Genomic DNA, 24,944 nt, shown 5'->3' with positions numbered 1-24,944 from the left:
GCAAGGAGCAGAGGGCGGGCCAGGGCCACCTCTCCTCTTGGCAAGGCTGGATTCAGGAAAAGACTTCTGTCCACAGCCCGCACCAATACACTCATGTTGGCTTAAGCCTCTTTGCCAATATCTAAAATTCACGGTGGAAATAACTTTCTTGGTGATTCTGAATCAGGTTTAAACTAAAATGCAAAAAAAAACCCCACCTCAGTCTTATTTAGAAATAAGCATCCCGGTGGCACATATAATAACGCTGATACAATTACAGTGGTACCATCAGTGGAAGCGCTCCCACACACCACCCTTCAGACCTCATGGACAAACAGCAACTGGACTCCTCTCCAGTGTTAACTAGGCAACTTACTCCAGCAGGATATGAACAACTGATTAACTTCTAATACATTCATCAGACATTTCCAGCTTTTCCCTTTTTCTCTGTCGCAATGGATGCTTCTCAAAAAATCACTCCATCTGCTTCAGAAAGCCCCAGCTGAGAAGACAAGCAACTTCACCTCCGTAATGTCCCTCTTAATACGGCGGCGAACAGCCGCCTCACTGAGAGTCTGACTCAGGAAGAAAGAGATAAAAAGGGCTGTCTGAAGCTGGTGGCTGGCTTCCATCTGAGGAGTACAGTTCACCGTCTATTGCTCTTGTGACTATTACTGAACCGGGCCAAGAAAAGCTCCCAAGTTTTGGCATGCCTCAGATTTTCCAGTCTGCACAAAGTCATGCCAGGAACATTTACTGAAGCGATTTCTTTCTTTCTTTCTTTAAAGACTCTAATTATGCACCTAACAATGTTGTAGAAATGAGTGTTGTACAAAACCCCCGGTACAGTTTAGATATATTTTTGCCGACAAAAGGATTAGAAGCTTAAAGCTTGATGTTAATACTCCGAACATACTGAAAGGCACAAAGTGCAAACTTCAGCAGAAACAGAAGAAATAGAGAGGTTATCACTTCCAAAATCTGGAAGAGGGAAAACCACACAGGAAAATGCAATACTAATCTTACTAAATGCCAATGATGCAGGAGAGCAGTAATAAGAATCATTTAGAAAGGGGCAACCATCAAAGCCACCTCTGAAATGCAAGCGGCTCACCTTCAAGTACAACCCACTCCGTAGAAAAAAAAGAAAGACGAGATATCACAGAGTGTGGGATGCTACCTGTGAGTGGACTGATGGTCACCACTCAGCAGCTGCCAGCAACAAGGAATCAAACTGAACCCCAAAACAGAAGTTGTTTGAAGTGTAAATTTTCCCTGAAACAAGATCCAAACCTCACTCATCACTCCTAAGTTTTGCTCGACTTAGAGTGGAATTGAACCAAGACGTTCACCAGTTTGACACCTGGACCATTACCCCTGAAAAGAGCCAGATTATTAATTTATCCACTCAAGCATAAACTGGCCTTTAAAACCAGGTTTTGAACATGATGGCTGTGCATTTTTCTTACTTTCAGATTGCAGATGGGGACACTGAGGCACAGAGACATGTCAGTACTTACACTTGGGAAGCCACCCAGGTACTCCACATTAGAGTACGTTAGGCAAAAAGGATTTAGCACTTAGACCACATCAACGTAATCTTAGTGGCACTGGTGAAATAAAAAAAAATTAAGGGCCAAACACATCTTGGCTATGCTTCTCCCAGTTACCGACTCCAAGAGGTTTTACTCAGACCGATGCCATCACTATTTAGCTGTTATTATAATTCATTTTATGGATGCACTGCTGTATATTTCCTTCCTACAGAGGTTTCTGGACTGGAACCAGTTAAGGTTTATTTAGGGTTCCTAAGAAAATGGATAAAACTGTTCTGGCTTTTTCAAGACAGTGTTGGAGGGGATGAGTGGAAATGCTGACTACATAAGTATGTCACGCCTTGGGAAGAAAGTATATTACAATACTATCATGTAGAGGCAGATGTGAAGTGCTAGCTCATGCTACAGCTCAGTTCTGCTCCCCTCAGTTTTCAGGACAGCCAGGACTAGAGCTAGCTTGACTAGAGCTTGCGTCGCCTCGCAAACCGCCCTGTCTCACCTCTGCTCCTCACGTGCGACGGTGTTTGCATTGTTTGTCCCTTCAGCGAGCGGCTGGCAGTTGTGAGGAGTTGCAGAAGAGCTTTGCTTAGGGGACAGAGCAAAAGTGATGGGCTTTACCCTAAACCCCCCTTTTTACCATAAATCGGGCAGCGCAGTCCACGGATGGGAGGCAGAAAAAAAATGAGGGAACCGCTTTGTAGGAAATCAGATGTGTTTATGCTTTTTTTTTTTTTTTTTAATGTGGAGCCAAACTGCGATGCTCTAGGGTGGGGCTCGCCATCTGGGAGAAATATGTAGGGAGAAAAAATGCAGGCGGGGAGGACGAGCCGCCCCCCGCCCCCCGAACGGGACCGCTTCCCTCCGAAAGCGGGCTCGGCCTCCTTCCCCAGCCCAGCTTGAGTTCATTTTCCTCAAATCACTTCCACATTTCCCCCCGCCGTAATTATCAAATATTTTGCTTCTGACCTCACTTTTAGGGAGGCAGCCGCAACCGGGAATTCAGGCACCGTTTATTTTCTGTCAACAGAGCTGGGGCGGGAGGGGGCGAGTTGGGGGCTTTAATCCATTGCAGTGAAAGAAGGGAATTAAAAAAAAAAGAGAGAGAGAGAGAGAAAGAGCGGGAGGGAGAGGAAGGGGGCTGCCCAGGGGCGCCCGGCCCGGCCGTAGCCTGGGGGGGGGGGGGCCGGCCCGGGCGAGAACCTGGCCCCCTCGCCCTCACAGAGGGGCCCGGCGGCCCCGCAACTTCCCTCCCGCCCCGGCTGCTACTTTCCCCGGTGCCGGCAGCTCCCCCTTCCCGCTCCGGGATGCCGCCGGGGAAGGGGAGGCGGTGGAAAAACGCCAGAAGGAGACCCCCTCGCTCCCCCCCCGCTCCCAACCCCAACCCCCAGCCCGGCGCCTACCTCTGCTCGCAGGCGGGCGACGGCCATCAGGGCGCAGAGCAGCGGGAGAGTTTTCCAGATCTGCAAAAGAGGGAGCGGAGGTGGTGGGGGTGTGAGAGGGGGGCGGTGAGCGGGGCCGGGGCCGGGGCCGCCAAACTTCCCGCCGGCCGGCCCCGCTCACCATGCTGCGGGCGGCTGGCGGCACCGGCGGGGCAGGAGGAGTTGCGGAGGCGCCTTCCCCGGCTCCCGCTCCGGCTCGTTCGGGAAGGAAAGGGGAGGGGAGGGCTCCCCCTCACCCCGACCCGCCAGCCCCGCGGCTCCACCCCCCGGCCCGACCCCCACGGCCTACTCCCGCCCCGGGGCCGCCCCCTCTCCCCTCGGCCCCCCGTGACGGAGGCGGTGCCCGCCGGCCCCCCGCCCGCTCGTTGCCGGGCCCCACGGGGGGCCCCGGCGGCCCTCCGAGGCAGCTGACGGCTGAGGGGCGTCCAGGGGACCGGCTCTGCCTGAGGCCTGGAGGGGCTCGGGCCTCTTGGCCTAGCGAGTGCCCCTGGGCGGGGGGGTTGCCGCCGCACACCGCCCGGCCTTACAGAAGATAGGTGCGGGGAGGACCTCCCCCCCCCCGAGCCCTGCATTGTTGGGTGGGGGGGCCAGGAACAGCGGGGGCAGCCATGCCAGGGCACAACTGCCTGCCATCCCAGCCGAGAGCACTCCTCCGAGGGGGTCGTAGTCACCTCCCCCTCACATTGTCACCAAAAAAAGGGGAAACTGAGGCAACAGGTGATTTCCGCCGTAGCAACCCTGCTGCCCCCGTGCCCCAGCCCTGAGGCTACAGGTGCCATTCGTGTCGGGATGCAGGGGGGTTTAAAAATAAGGGTTCAAGCCCATATGGGGTAGGATCCAAATGGCGCTGGCTGAGCAGAACAGGCAGTCGGGGTGTCATGCCAGGCACAGGAAGCCGAAATCCCACCTGGAATGCTTGGTGGTGCTCATTTGTGTATAAATAGCTGTGATCCTCTTGTTTAATCTCTTCATCTTTAAATTTCAGAAGCTTCCGGTAGCTAGAAGGCAGGATCTGACAACACAGAGACTGATTGTCCTGGGCACATACAGAAATCTTGTTACAGCAAGCCACACCATGACACTAGCTGTCAAGGGTTTTTCCTGGAGTTTTGAGGTTGGCTGTAACCAAAAATGACACCACTGGCTTTGAAATCCCATCTCACTCTGTAACCAAGCACGTCCATAAGCCATCTATCTTCTTGCCCTGCTTTATTTCGTGCCCTCAATGCAAGCAGGTGCCATGGGAGATGCTGGCATGTGTCCCCCCATCATTCACCAAGACCAAAGATTATTCCAGCATTCTGCTGTAAGGAGCAAATTCTGGGGAAGGGTTATCCTGAATTAGCCCACATCTGGTCTGTTCATGGCAGCTGTGCCATTTTTCTGTGCTTCTTCAGGCTCTGCTTCCTCATTCTGTTTTGGTTTTAGGTCTACTGTTACTAATTTTGCATTTATAAAGCATCCTCCCCAGCAAGTTCTGCTTCTGTCTGTGAATGGTACTACCCTACAAATCTATCCTAAGAGATGTCTAATTATTTCATTACTGATGCTGAGCAATGTGATTTTCATCGTCTTTTTTTTATAAAAAAAAAACCTCACCTTTCACAATGTACCTCTTTGTTTTGGAGTCATTGATTGCCTTGCCTCATGACATAGTGCAGGCAGAGTTACAGCTGAACTCAGCTGGCCTCTGGTTTGCAGAAGCATCATAGGATCAGGCTCACCCTGAATCACCCTGATGTGAGTGCCACGATAAGAAAAAAGACGAGTAGCAAATGATAAATACATTTCAAAAGATCCATCGATTTCTGTCCTCTTGATGCCCGGCTCTGCGCAAGCAGTGCTACACGAGGAGGCTCTCTCCCAAACTGTTCTATGATTTCCAGAGGGCAAAAGTGACTCATACCACTTGCGGGGGGTCTCCCAGCTCCCATGCCCCGGCCCTGATATCATGGGCAGTCACCTCACGTAAGTGTGATTAGCCGCTGTGCTGGATTATATAGGTCACCATAAGCATGAGTTCTTTTCTGTGTCATCAAAGAACTGAATATGAAACATAAGGTGAAGGATTAATCCTCCATTCTGTGTTGGCATTCAGGTACACAAAAGTGTATTTCCTCAAGTTAGTTTTTATCATGTGGAAATGAGTAGAGGTGAAAACCAAAACGCATCTCTAATGCTAGCATCAGAGAGTGTGCCCAACAAGAGGGGACAGGCATTTGTACAGCTACCCCCTTAAATCACCTAAAACTTTTGTGTGCAGACAAGGCCTGAGCATCTCTGGTAGACTTAAGGGGAAGAGTCTTCAGCCCTTTGCTGGAAAGATGATGATGGTGATAGAGCTGGAGGTGGTTGTGGTAGGGTGGATGTCTCCTGTGTCAGGAAACTTATCGAGGCAGGGAAAAGGCGTGTTATCTCTTCTGTCACAGGCAGCACATAACACTTTCAGCACAAACACCAGAGTCTTAACACGGTGTACAAAGGCACACATTTTATAACCAAATACACAATATCTGTTCACAACTGTTCACTTTTATTCCAGACTTTCACCATTTAAAACTGTAAACTGCAAAGGAGCAGTGTGTACTACTCAAGTGCATAAGAAATAAATCTGCTGGGAATCTTTGCGCTTTCGCGATGGACCCATAACAGGGAGCTTGAATCAGAAGCACTTGAATAAGGGGAAAGTAAATGCATTTACAGTTGTGGTTTCAAGCTGTGGCCATAATGGATATGGTAATTCATCATTGCTGGCTACACAACCAAAGTAGTATCATAAAAACGCTTTCAGCTAAAAGCTTCATTGTAAGGGTGAGCGATGCTTGCCTGAAATTTTGAAGGTTGCAATGCTCTGGTGGGCCAAAGAAATTGGGAATCATTGCCCTACAGGGAAGATGTTATTCTGTTACATACATCGATATTTCATTTCTGCTGACGCATACTTTCCAGACACCACTACTTCCAAAACAATCTCTTTGTTATACATACAGGATTGCATATTTTGCGATACACACACATATGCCCAAGTGGCCACACAACCGAAATTCAGTAACAAGCCATTATCTGAGAAGTAGAGCAGATGAAGCCTGGACTCATGTAAGTGTACTTCTCATGGGCGGATACATTCTCCTGTGTTTAATAAAGTGCAGGCTCCAGCTGAAGCTTTCTCCATTCTTGGGGCACTGTCAACATCACTCTTCTGGACTCTGATGTCTCATGAGGGTCACTCTGAAGCCACAGCCTCTCCCTTATTACAGCATGTGCACACATATACACCCAAAGGGATTGTGTAAGCCTCATTTCCTAGGGAAACTAAGCTAAATATGTGCCAATAAATTACTTCTTAAGCCCCTACCCAGCCCTTCTGGCTATACCATGATATCACCCTCTCCATATTACCTCACTCCCATCCACCACCCACATCCTCCACGTCTCCTCCTTTCCCCTCGGTCATACGAAACACCAGCCCTAAGGGATGGGGCTGTGCTTGCAGCATTGTACTGAAGGCTGTGACTGCCCTGCCTGCACTGCATTTTAGGTTACAATTCAAGAAACCAAGTTTTTTGACAAGTGGCCTTCGTGATGGAGAAATAAGGTATCCTGCTGAAGAGTAAGAAATTTGCAGCAGGATTATTTGGTGGAATTGGGAAGCAGGGTATAATTTTTGAATAGCAGGTGTGTAAGGTTGTAGCTGAGAAGGCTCAGCTCGTGCGGGACTGGAGGCATCCATGTCATTTTGAGCTACATGAGCAGTGACTCCTCATGGGCCAGACTGCAGCTCTGCACCAGTGCCTGAGGAAAGGCCCAAGGGACACGTGAGCTTTACCAGCAGAAACAGGCCAGGACTGCAAGACATGAGGGGGAAGCCTAGAGCAGGGTTAGACAAGCAAAGGCGCAGGCATCAGACCCAAATGAATGTTAGGGTGACCACGAGGTTGGTGTGAGAGTCCCCAGGCCTTGTCATACGGGGAGCACATGGACACCTCGCTGCCTTGGGTGATAACTCAGGCCTGCAGCAACCTTCTCCAGATGTTCCCCTGAGGTGGTGGTGCTGACTTCACATGAAGCCCATGAGCCCAGAGCCCAGAGCACGCCCACTCCCCTGAGGAGCTTACTCTCAGCCTGTGAGCAGGGTGTAGTGGGTTAGTAGGAGGGAACCCCCACACGTGCACTGGTAGGTGAATGGTGCGTAACTAAGGAGACAGCTTCTTACCCTGAATTTTTGGAACTGCGAGATGACTTTCATTATCCCAGCTTCCTACCTGCAGGCACCACCCAAACTCTTAAATTGAAATAGGATGTGCCTCTAGTATATGTACCCAGCCAAGTGAACTAACTCAGGTCTAAGGCTTCTCTGGCTCAGGGAAAATAACTCAGGGAGCTACTTTTCTAACCAAAATTCAAACTCAGGTAAGAGGTAACTGTGATTGGCCATGATGTGAGGACACACATGACACACAGATAACTTAAATCTCCTTTTTTTACAGCATAGTTATTTCTCAAGTCCATATCACTTTCCTGTAGTTTGATCACTTTCCAGGCTGCACTTTGTTACATAGTTGTTTTAGCTTTCATTTTTACTTCATTTCCTTGCTCTTGTAATTTTCTTTCTTATTGTGGTTTCCCCATTTCTTTCTCCCACTCCAGCTGCAGCATTTGTACTAATCATGATTGCTTAAAGCTCTATTTCAGACTTGATGTAGTAAAGTGCTATACATTCTCCCTTCCCTGCCCCACTCACCCCTTGCCCCGAGCAGACGTCTTTATTTTGCAGGTTTTACTGCTAACCAAAGGGCACACAAGTCTGGCACTAGCAGGCTATGTGGTTTTTATAAAATACATTCTCTAATGGTTAATACATTTGATGGGCTTTTGGATATCCCCTTAGCTAGAACAGTAAACTGCCTAAACACCTTTGACAGCCTGGCCCTTAAACTTTACCCTTGATATCCCTTATTCAAGGTGAGACTTTCAGGTTTTCTATCCCAAGACAAGCTCCCAAGGCTTCATTCCCTCACAGGCTTCATCCAGCCCCAGTGCCCAGGTGTGATAACCTAGGTAAGCGATGCCCACCAGCAGCATCCAAAGCACAGAACTGCACTCATGTCCAGCCTGGGCAACCATATCGACTTTGCATTTGCTGCAGCCTGGCCAAGGGTAACTTGCCATTGTCTTATAGCCTTGACTCCACTCAGATTCAAGTCATGGTGCAAGAAAGGTGAACCTGTCTCAAAAAGTCAGTGTTGACACACTCCCTCTATCCTGAATAAGTGTACCATGCTTCTGTCTCAGCATGTTCCTCCTGCCAGTTCACTCCAGCTGCTGCCAGGCCATGACGCAGCACAGACAAGTGAAATGCTCCTGATTGTGACTCTGCTATTGCACACGCCCTTTGCAAAGAGGCTGAGGGCACTGGGCTTGTTCAGCCTGGAGAAGAGACTCTTTGTGGAGCATGAGGATGGACTAGAGACTTCCTGAGGTCCCTTCCAACCTGAGTTATCCAATTGGCTTGTTTGGTCCTATAAGTTCGCTACAGCCTTCAAACTAAAAGCACTCGCACAAGAGAAGCCCTACCCAGCCAGAAACAGGTCACTACCACCCCCTGAAAGCACCCACTAGCACAGTACTAGCCCATGGCCAAACAGCTCAGAGCTGACAAGTCCATTATCTGTGCTCTGGGGATACGGTCCTGTCAGAATTACTGTCATTCCTTACCCACAGTGAACACAGCTCACGCACCTGGAGCGATAGCTGGCATGAGGGAAACAGGGTTCCCAAGCAGTCCCGTGGCACCTGCTGGCACCTATCGGGCCACTCTCCACCCTGATGTGGAATAAGGGCTGTCCCAGCTGCCAGGCGTGTGCCTCCACTGCGTCAGTGCTGGTTGGTCAGAGATTGGTTCACAGAGACTGCCCAGCACATCTACGCTGGTGCAGAGGAGATGTGGCTTGTCTGCTTAGACAGGCGAGAACCTTATTCAATCCAAACGAGGCAGTCACTAGCAAGGCACCTGTACCCACAGTCATTTTGTGGGACCCTAGCCTACGTGCTACTGCCACAGCTTGTTGAAGTTTGACCTCAGAAAGCCCCTCAGAGAGGTCTGATAATGCAACGGGCAACTGTAGGAGTCTGGCAAAATAAGCCTTGGGTCTGGCATCAGCCTAAGGTGAGTCATCCGTCGTACAGGCAGCTGAATGGGCCCATACAGGTACATACTGCTATGGAGATACACTTCCAGGTGGAGTCTCAACTCGCCTCCACACCTGCTAATGTCATATGCACTTTACAGTGCATACTGTTAAATATGACATTATTCGCCTCCAAAAGTGAGGAAACAATCATCACTGCTTTCCATGTCCTTCCTCTTTATCTCCCTCATTTTGCAAACACATTCGCCAAGAACTTGCTAAAGTTGCTTCTGGCAGAGTGTAGAGTCAAACCCAGGACCTTCCTGTGACAGGCTGAAACTTCAGCTACTTTGTCTTTCTGCATCATTGAGCTACAGTGATGTACTTGGCTCTGCCATGTTGTATGCAATGAGCCCAGGCGCTCCATCCCCAACACGCTATTGCTACGGAGCGAGCGGTTGTCCGCTACTGACAAATCCTAATTCACACAATTAAGAGCACTCTCTCCATTAGCTGAAACAGTAGGGGGTTTGTGCTCATGAATGTAGCAGGAAATCAAACCAGGATGCCTTGAGCTCAGGCACAGGCCATTATAATTTATCAATTATATCGCAACCTGCAACAAAACACAAGTGTTCCACAAGCCACTCACTCGTCTTACCTCTTAATCACTGCTGTCACACAGGAACAAGCTTAACATTTGACTGAAATACCCAACAAAACTCCCTGGAGGGGTTCTAACACCTGCTATCTTGCTGTACAGAAGCAGGTTCCCTCTCTTCAGCAAGCAAAGGTCATCACTTGTGGTTTGGCTGTGAGACCTACAGCTCTTGACTACCAAGTCAGAGATCCAAGTGCCAGAAAAGCCAGAGGGCATTTCAAGGGGATTTGCTGATTAGCCCCCTTCCCACACTGTCAGCCATGCCCTTCTCCCCTCCCTGCAGCATTTGAACCCCCCTCAAGCACCACGTGCAGCCAAAGCTGAAGAGTTGTTCCAGCGCTGGGCAGAGGAGGTGCTGTGGAAGAGGCACTGGAGGATGATGCTTCACAGCACGTTGAAAAAGTCTCTGCTGGTGGGGAGAGATTGGTCAGGGAAATCGGCTTCTTCAAACTTAGGATGCTGGCAATGAAGGTCTGGCAGATCTCCCACAGCTGAGAAAACAGGGCTGGGCTGCACCTGGATTAATATGAGCATTGCAGGAGATGTTGGGGTACACAGAGCCAGTCTGGTTTTGGGAAGCGAGGGCATGGACACAGAGCTAATGAGCCTGGTGGGGGGAATTTGTGTAGAGGCTTTTGTGTGCCTCATCTATGACACATGGGAGCTCAGAGACTTCTGGGGTGCCCCTCCGCAGAGCAGCTCTGTCTGGGGATGTCTCCTAACCTGCATAATCTGTCCAAAGCTGTGTGATGATGAAAACTGAGTGCACCTCAAGATGCCACCAACCCATTCAAACAATTGCCACAGCAGATCTCGGTTCTCAATACTGTTGCAGGACTGTCAGAGTGCATCTCAGACTTGCTTCCCGTACCTGCCTACTCCTTACCCTTATGTTATACATGTACAAAAATGTCTCATGGACTGTGCTGGTCAAGCTTACGTTTCCAAGGACAGAAGTTCCCGAGTTCTCCTATCCATGCTCTGAAGAGTTTTGCTAGCTATTTCTCATCCTCTAAGGATGGGCAACCTCCTAGCACAGAACACACTCAAATGCACTTAGCTGTTTGTCCCAGCCCTTGGCTGAGCATGAGATGCTTGCAAGAAAGCGTTCAGGAATTTTACTGCCCAAAATGTGTTTGAGTTGCATGAGTCTTGCCTGCATTGGTGGGGCTTGGGTGTGGAACAGCAGCTCTGTGAGTCACCAGGGGTCTGCGAGATCAGGAGGAGAGGTCCACACAGCTTTATTTAACTGACTGTTGCAATGCACACAAATTTGGGATGGCTGTTCTGGTGGTCTATGAGAAAGCTTAGGAGTTGGCAAGGTAACTTTGGACAGCTGATCAAATGATACAAACATTAGCTCAGAGACTCTTATAAAATGAGAAACTGCGCTGTTAAGCAAGAAAATGTGCAATGTGTTAGTAAACATAGCTCACCCTAGAGACTAGCTCCTATCATTGCTTAGCAATGCTATGAAATCATATATTCCCCTCCCAGCCCTGGGCTAGGCAGTGGAAACCAAGGGGGTTTAGTTTTCCCCCATACAGAGGTGCAGTGACTGTCTTCAACCAGAGCTATCATTCCCTAGGAGATGTTAAGCACCCTCAGCTCCACCACAGAGGCTGGCAAGTGCAGTTGCTGAGCACCTGCAAATCAGGCATTGAGAAAATGTCTGACCTTAGACATCCATATTTGAACATTTTGGCCTTTAATTGATGCAGCCAGCAGGTCAGGATTTATGCCAGATGTGTTATGTGTTGGAAGAGGGTAAACAGCTGTAAACAAAGCAAATCTGAAGGAAAAAGGTCACCACTTTCAACCTGTGTGAGAGAAAGCTTCTGGATTGGAAATGTTACTGACAGGACACAAAGTGGGTAAGAAGCTGTGATTGCAAACTGGATGAGTTGTCCCAGGAGAAGAGAAATTGGAAGAGTGGGGTGGGCGAGTTCTGGGCCAGTACAGTGCTGCAGAGACCACTGAACTATCTCAGATGGCAAGGGAGGTGAGACATCTTTGTGGCAGCACAACAGACTGGAAGAGATGAGGAAAGCAAGCCATAAGCAAAAGGAAAGGATGAAAGCACCAGAGGGCTTGGAAAGGGGGACAGGCAGGTTCCAGCTGAATAGCATGGATTTGGAGGGAAGACTGAGGGAGGGGACAGATTCGTGGTGGAGGTGTGGCATCTCCTTCTCAAATCCCAGCTGGACAACTGACACTCATAAGTTCATTGACTAACACTAGAGCACTCCCACCTTTAGAAATGAAGTTTGTTCACTAGATCTGAACCTTCAACTCTGTTTGAATGTCTGTGTCCATGAATTCCTAGAGCAAGAGGTGCAGCTGTTTAGCAATAGCTCTAGTAGAGCCCAAAATGCTGAATAAAATATCTCCACTGAACCCAGATCTCCAGTAACTTTCACATCTACCTCCATTTAGCAAGCTAAGGTCATCTGCTCCAGACAAAACATCTGGCTTGGCAGTTTTGGCTCCTGTGGGTACCTATCATGGTTCCATGTCCCCGTTTGGTGGGAGATGCTCAACAGACAGGTGACACAGCAGGTGTGGATGGAGCCACGCTTTGTAAGCCTGCAAACCTGTACATGATGTACACAAGATCTGGCCAGAAGCTCTGTGGCAGAGGCGTTAGAGTCCTCTCTCACAATCTCGCTCCCCAGGAAATGCAGACCTGGCTCTGAGTTAGTGTCAAGCCTGGAAATGACAAATTAACATAAGCTGTGAATTTACATACTGTTCTGCCATTTATGGCCTTGTCTGAGCCTAAATAAAAGCCATAGTCCCTGGAAAGTTTGGGGCCGTTTGTCAGCAAGGCATTCCAGAGAAAACATCACGTGTTCATTTCATGAAGTGAAATAAGATCTTTGTTCTGCATGCTTTCCCCCTCCCCCTTTTTCTGAATGAGGCAGTTTTGTCCGGGGATTACAAGCCAATGTTCCAATCCCTCACAGACGTTTCCCATTATCAGAGCTGCCTCTTGTCCTCCAAATCATTTTCCACAGGACTCCTGTAACTTAGGCTGGGAAATGAAGCCAAGAGCTCAGAAGAAAGGACCATATTCCAGGCTGCTGACAAGACTGAAAAATGCTGTGGGGTGTTGCTGGGACCACCCAGCCTGAAGCATCTTCAGCAGGGGAGCAGCTGAAAAAGATGCTAGTGGTGGGAGGAGGCTCACTCTACTTTACAGCCGTTTAAACACTTTGGTAAATTAACTTTGATGAGGTATAATCACACTGTGTGGAATTGGCTACATAGAGACTGGTGGTAGACAACATTGACTGATGATTAACTCTGCAGTGTACAGCACAAAGGGCCTTTGTGTTGCACCCTTAAGATCTACTCATATTTTTTAAGATCCTCCTGTCTGGGGATCAAATTGCCCCTGCTGTAGAAGACTACCAAAGGGTGTTGGAGGAAGGGAAGGAAAACTCAAGTGAGGCTTTCTGTTTGGATTCCTCTTCCCCTCTCTGCAAAGCATCATTCTCTGCTGGGGGGCACCACATGTATGAAGCTGGACCACCTACTTACTGCACAGACACAAGCAACTCCCTTCCTGCAAACAGAAACCAGCTACTGGCATGGCATCAGGCTCCCCTCTGTTGACTCCCTGTCTCATCGAGCGCAGCGGCAGAGGAGGTCACCAAGCCGGGAGGGCCCATCTGAAGAACCCACAAAGTCCCTTTCTGCATTCTCACATTACTTTGCCATTCTGGTCCTTGGCGCCTTCCACTGAATTTTCTCCAAACCTTGTGATCTCATCTGCCTTGAGAAGGAAAGTCTGCAATGCCTTATTTCATGTTTGTGAGAAAGTTAAGGAGCCACTAGATGAGAACCATGCAGAAATGAAATTAGGTTCCCTGCAGCACAAACTTAGGGGCCCTTCCAGAAACTGAGCTGCAGGAACTCAAATAAAGCTATAGCAGAGATGTAAAACAGATACAACCACATCTTACATTGATGCAGGAAGATTTGCCAGGACTCCTCTGTCAGCACCCTAACCAGGCAGGAATGGGGTTCTGCTGCTCCATAAGAAAGGGCTGCCTTAGGACAAGGGAGGTCTGGGCAGAGGTATGCTATTCCCAATGCCATATTTTGCATTTTATCAGCCTGTTCTGGGAAGCAAAAGACATAGGCAGGCCTGGTTTCCAGGACTAGAGCTCATGACCCCTACCTTCTAGACCAGACCTCATTTCAACTGGCTTGATGAATTTGACTTATTCTCACTTGCAAGCTCCGTGATTTCAATAAAAGTGTCGGAAAATTCCTTGTCTCTCCCTTTTCACCCCCCTAAGTCTAGCAGCATGCCTCACCAACTCTAGGTAAATGCTCCAAGCACCCGGTTAGATGGCAAACAATGTCGAGCAACTGCTTCCTTGGCAGCTGTTCAAAGAGCTGAACTGGCAATCAAAGTGAAGGGGATGTGATCTGAGCACCTTTGCAGGGCTGGACCTCCTTGGGGATTTGGGTGGTCTTGCAGAATCACAGGAACGCTGGCTTGGGAGAGCTCCTGGTGGCCATGTAGTTCAGACTAAAGCAGGGCTATCACCAACAGCATTTGGTTGACCATGCTTCTGTCTAGCCAAGTCTTGAAAATCACTGCAGATGGGGACTTCACCACCTCCCTGGGCACATGTTCCAGTGCTGTACCGCTGTCCCCGTGATGCCTTTAGTCTTTACCCTGCTATGTCCCCAGACATAAGGGTTCCTCAACGTCTGTAGGGGTCTCCATATGTAAGAGATTGGTGACCTGACATAGAGCTGTTGACTGATCTGAGAAACTCCTGGACCTGAAGAAATCTTGGCCATAGATGACCTGAGTCATTTCCTACTTGACAGTGGAAATTAGCTTGAATTTAGCCTATGGCTCCAAATCAGGAGTTATGGTCATTATATAATTTTGTATTCAGGCGTTAATAATGTAAACTAGCTACAAATCTAAAAATAACCTAAAATGCTGGCTGAAAATACATAATTAACTACATCATTTTTTTTTTCTACAAATTGCTCCACTTGCATTTCTTTCAGCGGGTAAATACGCATTCGACTGCCAAAGCCACCTCCTGCTCCTGTTTTCCTGCTCTGATCAGGCATAAGGTTGGTTAAAAGCCTTTTTTTTTTTTTTTTTTTTGGGAGCACAGATACAGCAACAGTAGGAAAACCTGGCAAATTTAGCTAAGACTAATGGTATATTGCTTCACCTAGCAATTCAGTCTCCCCTTTGGGGGTCATATCTTGCAAGCATAATACCACAATGCTAAGGTAGAAAAAAATTAAAAACAACTTTGTTTGGTCAGAGCAAAGATCAGATATTCTCCCCAAGGCAATGGTGATTTTTTACTTGGCTGCCAAGAAACATTGCCCAACTGAAATCTGTTCTGAACAGATGAGACATTCTGGTAAGGAGGCAATAGATCATTTGTCAGTTCACACATGTTTACAGAGAGATACAGGATGCCCAAGGTGAGATATTAGCTTGTGCAGGCAAGAAGCAAGAACAGGCAGTAGGGAAAAAAGGGGAAAAAGAAAAGGAAATACCGATGTGTGAAGAAAACATAAGAGAACTGAGGCAGATAAACTGGGAGAATTCAGATCTGGAGGGATGCATCAGAGAGTGCAAAGACAGGACAGGTGGTAAAAGCCATGGAAAGGAAAGAATTTAAAAATGTTTTATCTGTCCTTCAGTAGCAGGGTGATACCTAGTGAAGTAAGAGGGTAGTTAACAGAACTAGATTACATAAGACCCACCTGCCTGGGATGTTTTTCTTTGAAGAAAAAAAAAAAAAAGGTGTTTCTTTACGTTCATATGTCTTTTAACCACTGGTCCATGTATAAAAGTTCAGGGTTGGGGCCTTGCTGTTCTTTCAGGTTGCAGAGCACATATCCACTGAGCTCTGTAAGGCATCACCTGGAGGGACAGCCCTTGCAATGCAGTTTGCAGAGCATCTTCCACAGCAGCTCGGAGCTAGGAACTGCCTCCTTCATTTTGGGAGGACACCTCTGACAACACATTGTTGAGGCGGTACAAGGGCAGGGGGGTCAGAACTGCTTTTGCTTCTGGGCAGAGGCTCAGCTTCTGTAAATCTCAGAAATGCTGGACTACGCGGATAGCAAGACAGCAGAGGGCACACTGAAATCACTGCAGGTATGGGTTGGCTCGGGAGCAGCCTGTGGTTAGACCACACAGTAAGCACACACACGTCTCCTGATGTCTGTTCTCCTGGTTCGGGGAAGAAGATGAATCTGTCACTCAGAGGAGACAGATATCAGCCCACAAAAAAAAAGGGGAGGGAAAAGAAAGAAGTAGGGACCAAGTTTGTCCTAGCTGAGGTGACAGCACGTGGGCTGGCAGGGGCCATGTACAGAGCTCCTGAAGAGCAACAGATGTGAGGGGGTCACTTGGGGTTTCACTGCAATTCAGGGGACAATCTGAAATATCCTTCCATGTCCTGATGGTTCAAAGCATTTCAACTTGGGAAGACTCTCATCTGCCCCATCTTCCAGAACAACAAAGCAAGATGACTCCCCCAAAACAACAGCAACAACAAAATCCCATGCTGTGGTATCCGATGGACACCCACCAAGAACAACAGCAGGTCTGCAGCCTTTACTAATGGAGAGTAAGTGACAGCCCCTGTAAATGTACCAGCAGGAGCAGAGCACGCTGCCTGTGCAGAGGAGTGGTGTTATGGGGAGCAGAGCCCAGCCACTCCTGTCGACAGTGTGACCCAGCCCCATCTTCCCAGTCTGATTCTTTCATTCCTACCTTGCCCAGGGCTGTTTTCTCATCCCAGTCCCCTTTTCTCTCCAGTCACTGCCTCTACTCCTCAGAATCTCTCCTTGCTTGCTTTCTCCATTCGGTCCCCAAAGCACCTACCTACCTTCAGCTTTGAGGCTCATTCTCCTTCCTCTTCTCACTGGCATTCCCCTAGACATCCATCTCCCACTCCCAGCCTCCCTCCTCTGGCTCCTTGTGCAGTCACCCACCTCCCAGCCTCCTTCCTCAGGCTCTCCACAGCCCCTTCACCTCAGCTGCTTCTGGCTGGGTCTCCCCTCTCCCAGTCTGATCTCCCCCAGTAGTCCAGATCCTACTGTTCTTGTCCTACATATCTCTGGACACTCTTTGCCGCTCACAGTCACTGCCTTCTCCCTGTTTCAGCTCCAGGATGCTTGTCCCAGTATAAATCCTTTTCTTCCCATCTGGTTCTGGCCACTCTGTTCCACATTGCCAGTAAATGCCTTTCCTTCTCCAAGCTGCTTGGGCAACTGGCAAAGGCATGAGAGGAGCACAGAAATAATAGGCTCACTGCCTCCAGCTGGGAATCAAACAGGCAAACTTGTCCACCCTGTGAAGAAACTCATGCTGCTGCCCTCACCCAAATCTATGAAGACCAGAGCTGGTACCCATGCACCCTCCCAGCGTGCAGGAAGTGTGCAGGCCATCTCAGTGCCCTTCAGCTGATGTGATGACATGGAAATATGGACATTGCATTCCTCCTCAGACACAGCTCCATTTTACCTTCTCATGGTTGATTACTTCAAACAAAAGTGCTGCTCTGTAGTGGAACTGCCTCATTTTACTGGTTGTGTATGGAAACATAATAAAGCAAAGCCCTCTTAAGACAGCCAGCTTTGTATCCTCGGGAAAAGCAATATCTGCAGAGAAATGCAGATCCTCGGGTCATTTCCTGATGGGAGATGGGAAAGGCTGTGAAACCTGATGACTGCAGTCTTGCGTTCCTAATGATGGTACTTAACATCAACTGACCTTCCTGACAGACAGGTAAGATTGCACCAAAGCTTCCCATCAGAGGAAGCGCTTTTCACAGCACTTCAGAGCAGAAAATACAAGCTAAAGCCATTTGTTTCCCTTTCCACACTGCTGGCAGGGCTGATCTCAGTAAAATAAAGGCTGAGGAAGGGGGCTGGAGCTGGGAAGGCTGAGTACGGCAGGAGGAAGAAAAAAGGTTGTGGCTAAAGGGTTTGGCCAAGGCTGGGACAAGGGAAAGGAAGAGAAGGAGGGGACAGACATTTTTTGGGAACATACTGGACTTCATCTGAAAAAAATAACAGCTACTTCTCCACAGTAACAGCCTTTTGGAGCGTTTTCTGCGAAAGAAAATACATTCCAACAGGCATATTTTTTATTCCTCCTTAAAAATCTGACTGTTGGTAGAGCCAACAAGACAACCCCTCTCTTACAGTGTGTTACAAAACCCTGTCAGCTGCCAAACATTCACCGTTTGTTTGTACTGAAATTTTCCATTCTTGCTCTCCATCTCAGACATATATTTCCTTTTAAGTTCTTACAGAAATAGCATCCTTGCTTTCTGAAAAGGGGCTTGGGAAAAGAATAGTTTTAACAGTACAGACTTTAACAGTGCAGACTTGTTTTTCTAACCATTCCAGAAAGGAGTAGAAATTCAAGCAGCTGAAGCAAGAACTTTAGAGGAGAGAGAAGAGCCATCATCTTAATTTTTTTTTTTTTTTTGGATCCTCAACTGACCATATCAGACCTCATGGAAACTGTGTTTGGATTTATCAGCACAAATACCAGCCTTCTGGGGCTACAGTTAACTGGTTGCTGTCGCTAACTGGTGGAAATAAGCAGTGGACTCTGGCTGAATACTGTGGATCCTGATTCCTTTGATTTTACAGAGGAGTTCACACTCCTAAATCTTGGCAGTCTGACACATTCCTTAAGATAAAATTTAAAAGCTCCTCCCTCACCCTTTTGTGACTTTCATTTTTCTTATGATACTTGCAGTGTTGTGGCAAGACTATGAGATTTGGCAGAGCACATAATTCAGGGAGAGAAAGACAACTTTTTTTTTTAATGTGGTCTCATGAAAATCTGTTCAGATTTTGGGCTCAGGTACAAAATGTCACAAATTTCCATTTCCCATCTGTGGCTGCCATAGCACAGCTTGCGGTTCTGGCCACTTGCCATAACTCCCTGACAGTTTTACTGCCATGTGCAAGTCCTGGCCCTGTGTCCCACTCTACCACTTTCCAGAGAGCTTTGGTCCAGCTGATCTAGTGCCAGCAGAGAAGACGTAGCCAAATGTGATACAGGCAAACTCTTTGATGGGTGATGTCTAGGTGCATGCATATTTCTCCCTAACCAAAATTAAGTGTTGGATTACTAGAACATTGGCCCATAGTATCGTTGTAGTCAACATGGGGTGATACAGACTGGACAAGCAGACTACAAAGTGAGCGAAAGACAGGCTGGACAGGTGTGCTTAAACTGTAGAGATCAACATTTCAAAGTCTAATAGGAAGCCTGTTATGAGTAACATTCCTCATGGAATCCACACTGGGACCAACACCATTTAACATCCTCATCTACAGGAGGAACAGGAGGCAGAGAACACCTTAAAGAGTTCACAGATCATACAAAACTTGGAGAAGTGGTGAGTATGCTGGAGGGCAGCGCTGCCACTCAGAAGGACCTAAATAAGGTGGAGAAGTGGGCTGGCAGAAACCTCATGAAGTTCAACAATGACAAATGCAAAGTTTTGCACTGCTTGTAAAACCCCCTTTCCCAGTGCAGGCTGGGTGCTGACTGTCTACAAAACACCTTTGCAGGTAAAGGCCTTAGGCCCCCAGAAGACTACCAGTTGAACAAGACTCAGAAGTGAACCTCAGCAGCCATGTAGGCCAAATGCATACTGGACTACAGAAATGTTGCAGTTTAGTCCTGCTTGGGACCAAGCTATGCAGTATCTCACTCTCCCCATCCTCCAGTGGGACAGGGAGGAGAACTAATACAGAAAAGAAGGCAAAACTCATGGGTTGAGATTTAAAAAAGAAAAAGAGAGAACAACAGAAGACAAGAAAGCAGAGATGGAAAACAAACCAACCCCTCAATAAGAGAAAATACTTAAGCACATAATTGACAGTACAGTAGCTCATAGTGGATCCTGATGCCCAGCTTCCTCCCAAGTAGCAGGAGCCTCCCATTAGCACGCTCCTCACTTATATACCAAGTCTGTTGTCACACGGGACGGAACGACCCTTGGGCCAGTTTGGGTAACCTATCCCAGCTGTGTCCCCCAGCCACAGGGGCCACCAGCTCCAGTTCCTCTCCCAGCTCTGGTGAAAATTAACTCTGTCCTAGCCAGAATCAGGACAAGAAGCAAGAGAGCAAGCCAAGGGAGGGTATTATTTTCCTTTAATCCACACTCATGAGGCTGCATCTGGAGCATTGTTTTCAGTTGTGGTCTTCCCAGGGCATGAGTGATATTGATGTACTGAATGGGGTCCATCAGGAAGATCAGGGATTTGGAGCACTTAATGTATAAGGAGAAGGTGAGGGACCTGGGTTTGTTCACACTGCAGAAGAGAATGTTGTAGGGGACCTGCTTGCTGTCTTTGACTAAAAAAGGAAGAGTTATGAGAGAGTCAGACTCTTCACAGAGGTCCAAGTTGAAAGGATGAGAGGCAACGGACGTAGGTTACAGCAAAGGAAATTCCAATTAGGTTAAACAAAAAAAAGGACAATGGATTTTTTTTGGCAGGGCAGAGGGGTTCAGTATTGGTATAGGTGCCCAGAGAGACTGGGGAATCTCCTCCGTTGGAGATTTTGGGACTCATCTGGCCCTGAGTAACCTTTTCTAACTTTAGAGAGGTCTCTTCCCACCCATTTTGTTCTCAGATTCTGTGAACATGTGCAACTACAGGACCTCACGAACAACAAGACTGAGATTTGCGTAAGCAGCCAGAGTTTTATAGCTGGGGTTTGGCCAGGGTAGGAGACTGGCACATAGCTACAGTTGGGCAACCCATAACTCAAAGCCACAAAACTTCACTCAGCTCTGTCTGTCCTCAGTATTCAACCTGTACTTGATTAAAGCCATGATTTCCAGGAAGTAAATATGAAGCATTCATCCTTTCTGCTGCTACTTTGTGCTGAATCCTGGGCCAGGGCTGCACTGCATGGTTACCTGTCTTCTGTGAGCAGATCTGATCACTGGGTCTTAGAACTATTCTTGCCAGAGGGACCGAACAGAGTCACCTGGCGGTTTATAACCTGGAGTGGTTAAGTGCATATTCCCAGACTCATTCCCCTTGTGTGACACTGATTCTGGGGGTGTGGACCCTCTTTCCGCCAACTCTATCCCCTAAAACCAGTACCTGAGACATCTGTGACCTCCCAGTTAAGTAACCCTACTCTCTGGGAGCTCAGCCTGTAGATGACCTGTTGGCTAAACCCTTCAAAGACAGTGGAACAGGACTGAAAGCAAAACAAGTTTCACAGAGGAATTCCTTAATCTCACTAAACAGTTTACATTCCTCAGTGTCCTAAAATGTTCAAATTACAGACCTTTGAAAACAACAAAAGCCCCATGAGGCACTGATATTTTTTTTTCTGAGCTTGGCACTTCAGGATGGGCCAGGACCCACTTGCCTTTTGCAAATGCATATTGGATGTGATGTTAGCCCACGTTCAAAATAAGCTCTCTTTTCTCTTTCCCACATGCTCATGCTAGAAACTAAGATTGCCCCGTCCTGCTGGCCATTTCCCTCACTTTACAAAATTGTTGCATTTCAGGTGAGATGGGCTGAAAATTAGATCACAGCTGTGACCAACACAAAGTACGGTTTGGTGTCCAAAGGGAAGATAAAACCCTTACCTCTTTCTTCTGTCACCTGTTGCAGACAAAGAGCCATTCTTGCTTCAGCGCTTGTTTGTCTCCTCGTGAATGTGTGGAAAATTTGGGGGCTTTATGCTGAACTTTCAGAGAAACAGAGGAGTTAGCGAAGTTCTTCTTTTGTCTTTTAGTCTTTGGTTCTAGCTGGGTCACATTTTCTATTTTTTGGTCTGAAACCATGGGTTTCTTCTTTGAATTAGTGAATGCCAAAATTGCAGCAGTCTCTGACACTTTTGATACCGAATCAACCACCCCAGGTCTTGCACTCTTAGCTGCAGTTGCCCTCAGCAAACAGTGATCAGCATTGAATTAAGTGAACATTTCAAGCCTCCCTCCCACCCCATGGCTCAGTTCATCTCCACACACACACATGCACGCACAAGAGGATCCCAGAATCACTTGCTGAGTCTTTCCTAAAGCTTGCCTCTCCATCTTTACATCCCATCTACATATGGAAGAAAGCTCAAAGCATAACACACACTGCTATTTGATTCAAATAAGGGGCATCTGGAGGAGGCAGTGGACTGAAGAGGAAGAGCTTGCCATTGTATTTGAAGTCTACTGTGTCATTTAGTGAGCAAGTTCCTTGTGGTGTAAATGGCCTCCTTGCTGGCGACGTTTCTCAGGCCAGCTCAGAAATTGCAGATGATAACAACTATTAATGGTACAACAAATCTGTGCATGTCTCCGTCAATAGCTGGCTCCCAGCTCCTCATAGCCCCCCTGCCATGACATATAATTCACATAGACAGCACTTGACTGCCCAGAGATTTCTCCTGAACCATCTCACCCCACTGTCTTTATCTGAAGAACTGCAGGTATCATTGTACACTGAGGGAATATTGCCTTCATGGGATTAGACATAGTGCCAGAAAATTTGTTAGCTAATGGTGTCACTAAAAAACCCCTACCTTCTAACAATAATAAGCAGGCTGTGGTATCTCTTGTACTGAGTGCATCAATTGCTAGTTGCTGCCAATAACACAAACCATGATTCATCCCTTGCAGCAATGTTTGTTTGAACAACGATGTCCGGTATTTCCTTTGCCCTGTGCTTTCACACCATGTCAAAAATTATGTTTTCTTTTACTTTCTTTTTACAAAGCACTGTAGCAAAATGCCCTTTACCTATCTTTTTTGAGGTACTCTGTATCCATTTTGCTAGGAATCGCTGTTTCTCCTTGTCTTTCAGCCTTAGTCTTTTACCTGCAGACAGTGTTTTTCTCACTCCAAATGTCTGCGACAGCCAAGGGAGCTTGCTATTCTTGTGCAGGTCACTCTGCTCTCTTTGCTTCTTTTAAAAACCCAGCAGATCTCACACTCTGCTTCTCTTGCTATTTCTGCTAACTTATTTGTAGACACTGTTAAGTGCTGGCCTATCACTCTGGATCCCTTCCTCAAACTCTTCCTCCTCTTTTTCTCCTATGCTGTAAGAAATTTCAAGAAAGAAGATGTGCTAGAAGAACTTGTCTTCCCCTGATTATTTTTCCCCCCTTCAATTTGAATCTTTCTAGTTTTAGAAATAAGTGCTAATGACTCAGTGGTACAGGAGCATGACGCTTGTGAAGAACATCTCCTGGGGACGGTGAATCTCTTGCAAAGTTACCCTGTGGTCCAGTGTGTGCCGGAGAAAACTCTGACATCCTGACAATGGCAAAAAAAGTGCTTTTCCGGGAATACAGCTTTGCAGCATTGACTTCAGTTCATCCATATGCTACCAGAGCTCCTTTCTACTACTTTAACTGTCTGACCTGGTATTTTCCTTGCTTTTGCTGATTTGACCTGATTTCAGAGTAACTGCTTTGGAGGTCTTTTTCAAGGTTTCCTTGCCATTACCCCTTCTTAGTCTTCCTCATTTATACCCTTCCCCAGTTTGTAAGCTGTGCATTTGTGCTACTCATGGTATAAATCTGGATAGGTATGTCAATATTCCTTGTGCAGTTGCTGATTCTAGAGGGAAGTTGCTGTTCATTAGATGCTTTCTTTATTTTGAATCAAATCTGATGCTGCTTCTTTCTGCAGCGTAGACAAAATAATTCAGTTCCTCTGTGTGGATTTGCATTTTGCTGTGACTCAATTTTAGGCTGCACTCTCTGCTTCTTGTAGGTAACACTATTAGGTTTTTTTTTGTCATCTTTCTCTCCAGGTCTGTCATGCATAGGAATGTCATCAAGAGTGACTCCAGCTCTTCACTGTCTTTGTGTTATTTCATGAATCGTTTGGGGCATATCTCCAGGATAGGCAATATTTTAAGAGGCAGCCACTTGAAATGCTGTCTTCTTAAAGTCATTAACATCCTGCTTCTTGGCCTAGCCTGAACTGCTCGTGCCCAGAAGGAGCATTTAGTACATGGAGTATATTTACTGCAGACAGCAGATAGATGATTTCTTCTCGGGTGTATAAAGAGCAATGTTTTATCTTACTGTGTTCTTTGTGTCTCAATAGTCTATACAGCTATAGATTATAATGATGTTTCTCTCTTTCACTGTGATTATTGTGCAAAATTATTCCAGTGCTTCCTTCACCTGCTCAACCATCTTTAGCTGTGGCACAGGCTCTGCTCCCCAGTCCCTTCTGAGTCTTGCCAACCTGACACTGTGTTCATAATTTTAGGTAGCCACTGCTCTGTTGCAGGGAGGGGTTGTGCTGGCAAAGGAATCCCAAGGGACCCTGGGATGTCATCCTCAACAATTTCTGCCAATTCAATTCCCCTGCAGCAGAGGAGAAATCATCCATCATCCTCCATCACAGCACAGCTCCATTGCTGGACAAGTGCCCCTGCCCCAGCCTGGCAGCCACCATAAAACCACAGCAGAGAGCAGCCATGCCCAAAGTGACAAGGCAAGCTTGAGGTTCAGCAGGGAAGTCGAGCCCCTGAGGCAGGGTCAGGGCTCCCCCCAGCAGGGTACCAGCCCTTCATGAACACGGCTGTGGCGCAGCTCAGGCGAGGGCCAAGCATAACAGCCTGGCCTTAAAAGCAGTTCCCGGGCTAAGGAGGTGGGAGCCCCCACAAAAGCGTCTCAGCAATGCTGTGCAGGAGATTCTACAGAGAAGCTTCTTCCAGCTCTTTTTACCTCACCAGCTCTGACCAGCCAGCTGGTCTGCAGCTGTCAGACAAAATCCTAGAAAGGGGAGAAGTGGATTCAGGGCCCTGACAAACCGCTCATGAGACGTGTGTTTGCCACCCCGCCCCATGCCTTCAAAATCCAGGAAAGCATTTGATTTTCTCTACTGTAAGGCAGGCTTTAAGATTTTTTTATCAGATTTCAGGGACTGAAGGCTTTTGGTGCCAGGACCGGTTTTGCTGGGATTTCTATAGCGCAGAACTTGAGATATTTAACACTGATGTGTATCTGCATGAAACACTGCATTTCCCTGTTGTGCCAAATGCAGGTCTCTGCAGCCTGCCAACCTTGCGGTGATGTTCATGGGGTGGCTCAGGCTGTGCTTCTCCTTTACTCTGTCCCAGGCGGCGGCTGGCCTGTGCCCCCATAAGAAGATGCAATATCTCC

General features: G+C 47.6%; 1 protein-coding gene across 1 annotated transcript in view; it reads right to left on the bottom strand.

The window, feature by feature from the left end:
• FSTL1 (follistatin like 1) overlaps nucleotides 1–3,217 on the bottom strand; it is a 56,923-nt gene extending 53,706 nt beyond the window's left edge. The window contains exons 1-2 of the mRNA XM_086760868.1: nucleotides 3,096–3,217; nucleotides 2,936–2,995 (exon numbers count right to left, since the gene is read on the bottom strand). Of these exons, the coding sequence (XP_086616994.1) occupies nucleotides 2,936–2,995; nucleotides 3,096–3,098 (63 nt within the window). The 5' untranslated portion in view covers nucleotides 3,099–3,217. The remainder of the gene's footprint in view (nucleotides 1–2,935; nucleotides 2,996–3,095) is intronic.
• Nucleotides 3,218–24,944: the final 21,727 nt, after the last annotated feature.

This window comes from Chlamydotis macqueenii, chromosome 1 (genome assembly GCF_036417535.1).
Source record: "Chlamydotis macqueenii isolate bChlMac1 chromosome 1, bChlMac1.mat, whole genome shotgun sequence".
Taxonomy (NCBI): Eukaryota; Metazoa; Chordata; class Aves; order Otidiformes; family Otididae; genus Chlamydotis; species Chlamydotis macqueenii.
This window is presented reverse-complemented; position numbering and strand designations above follow the sequence as displayed.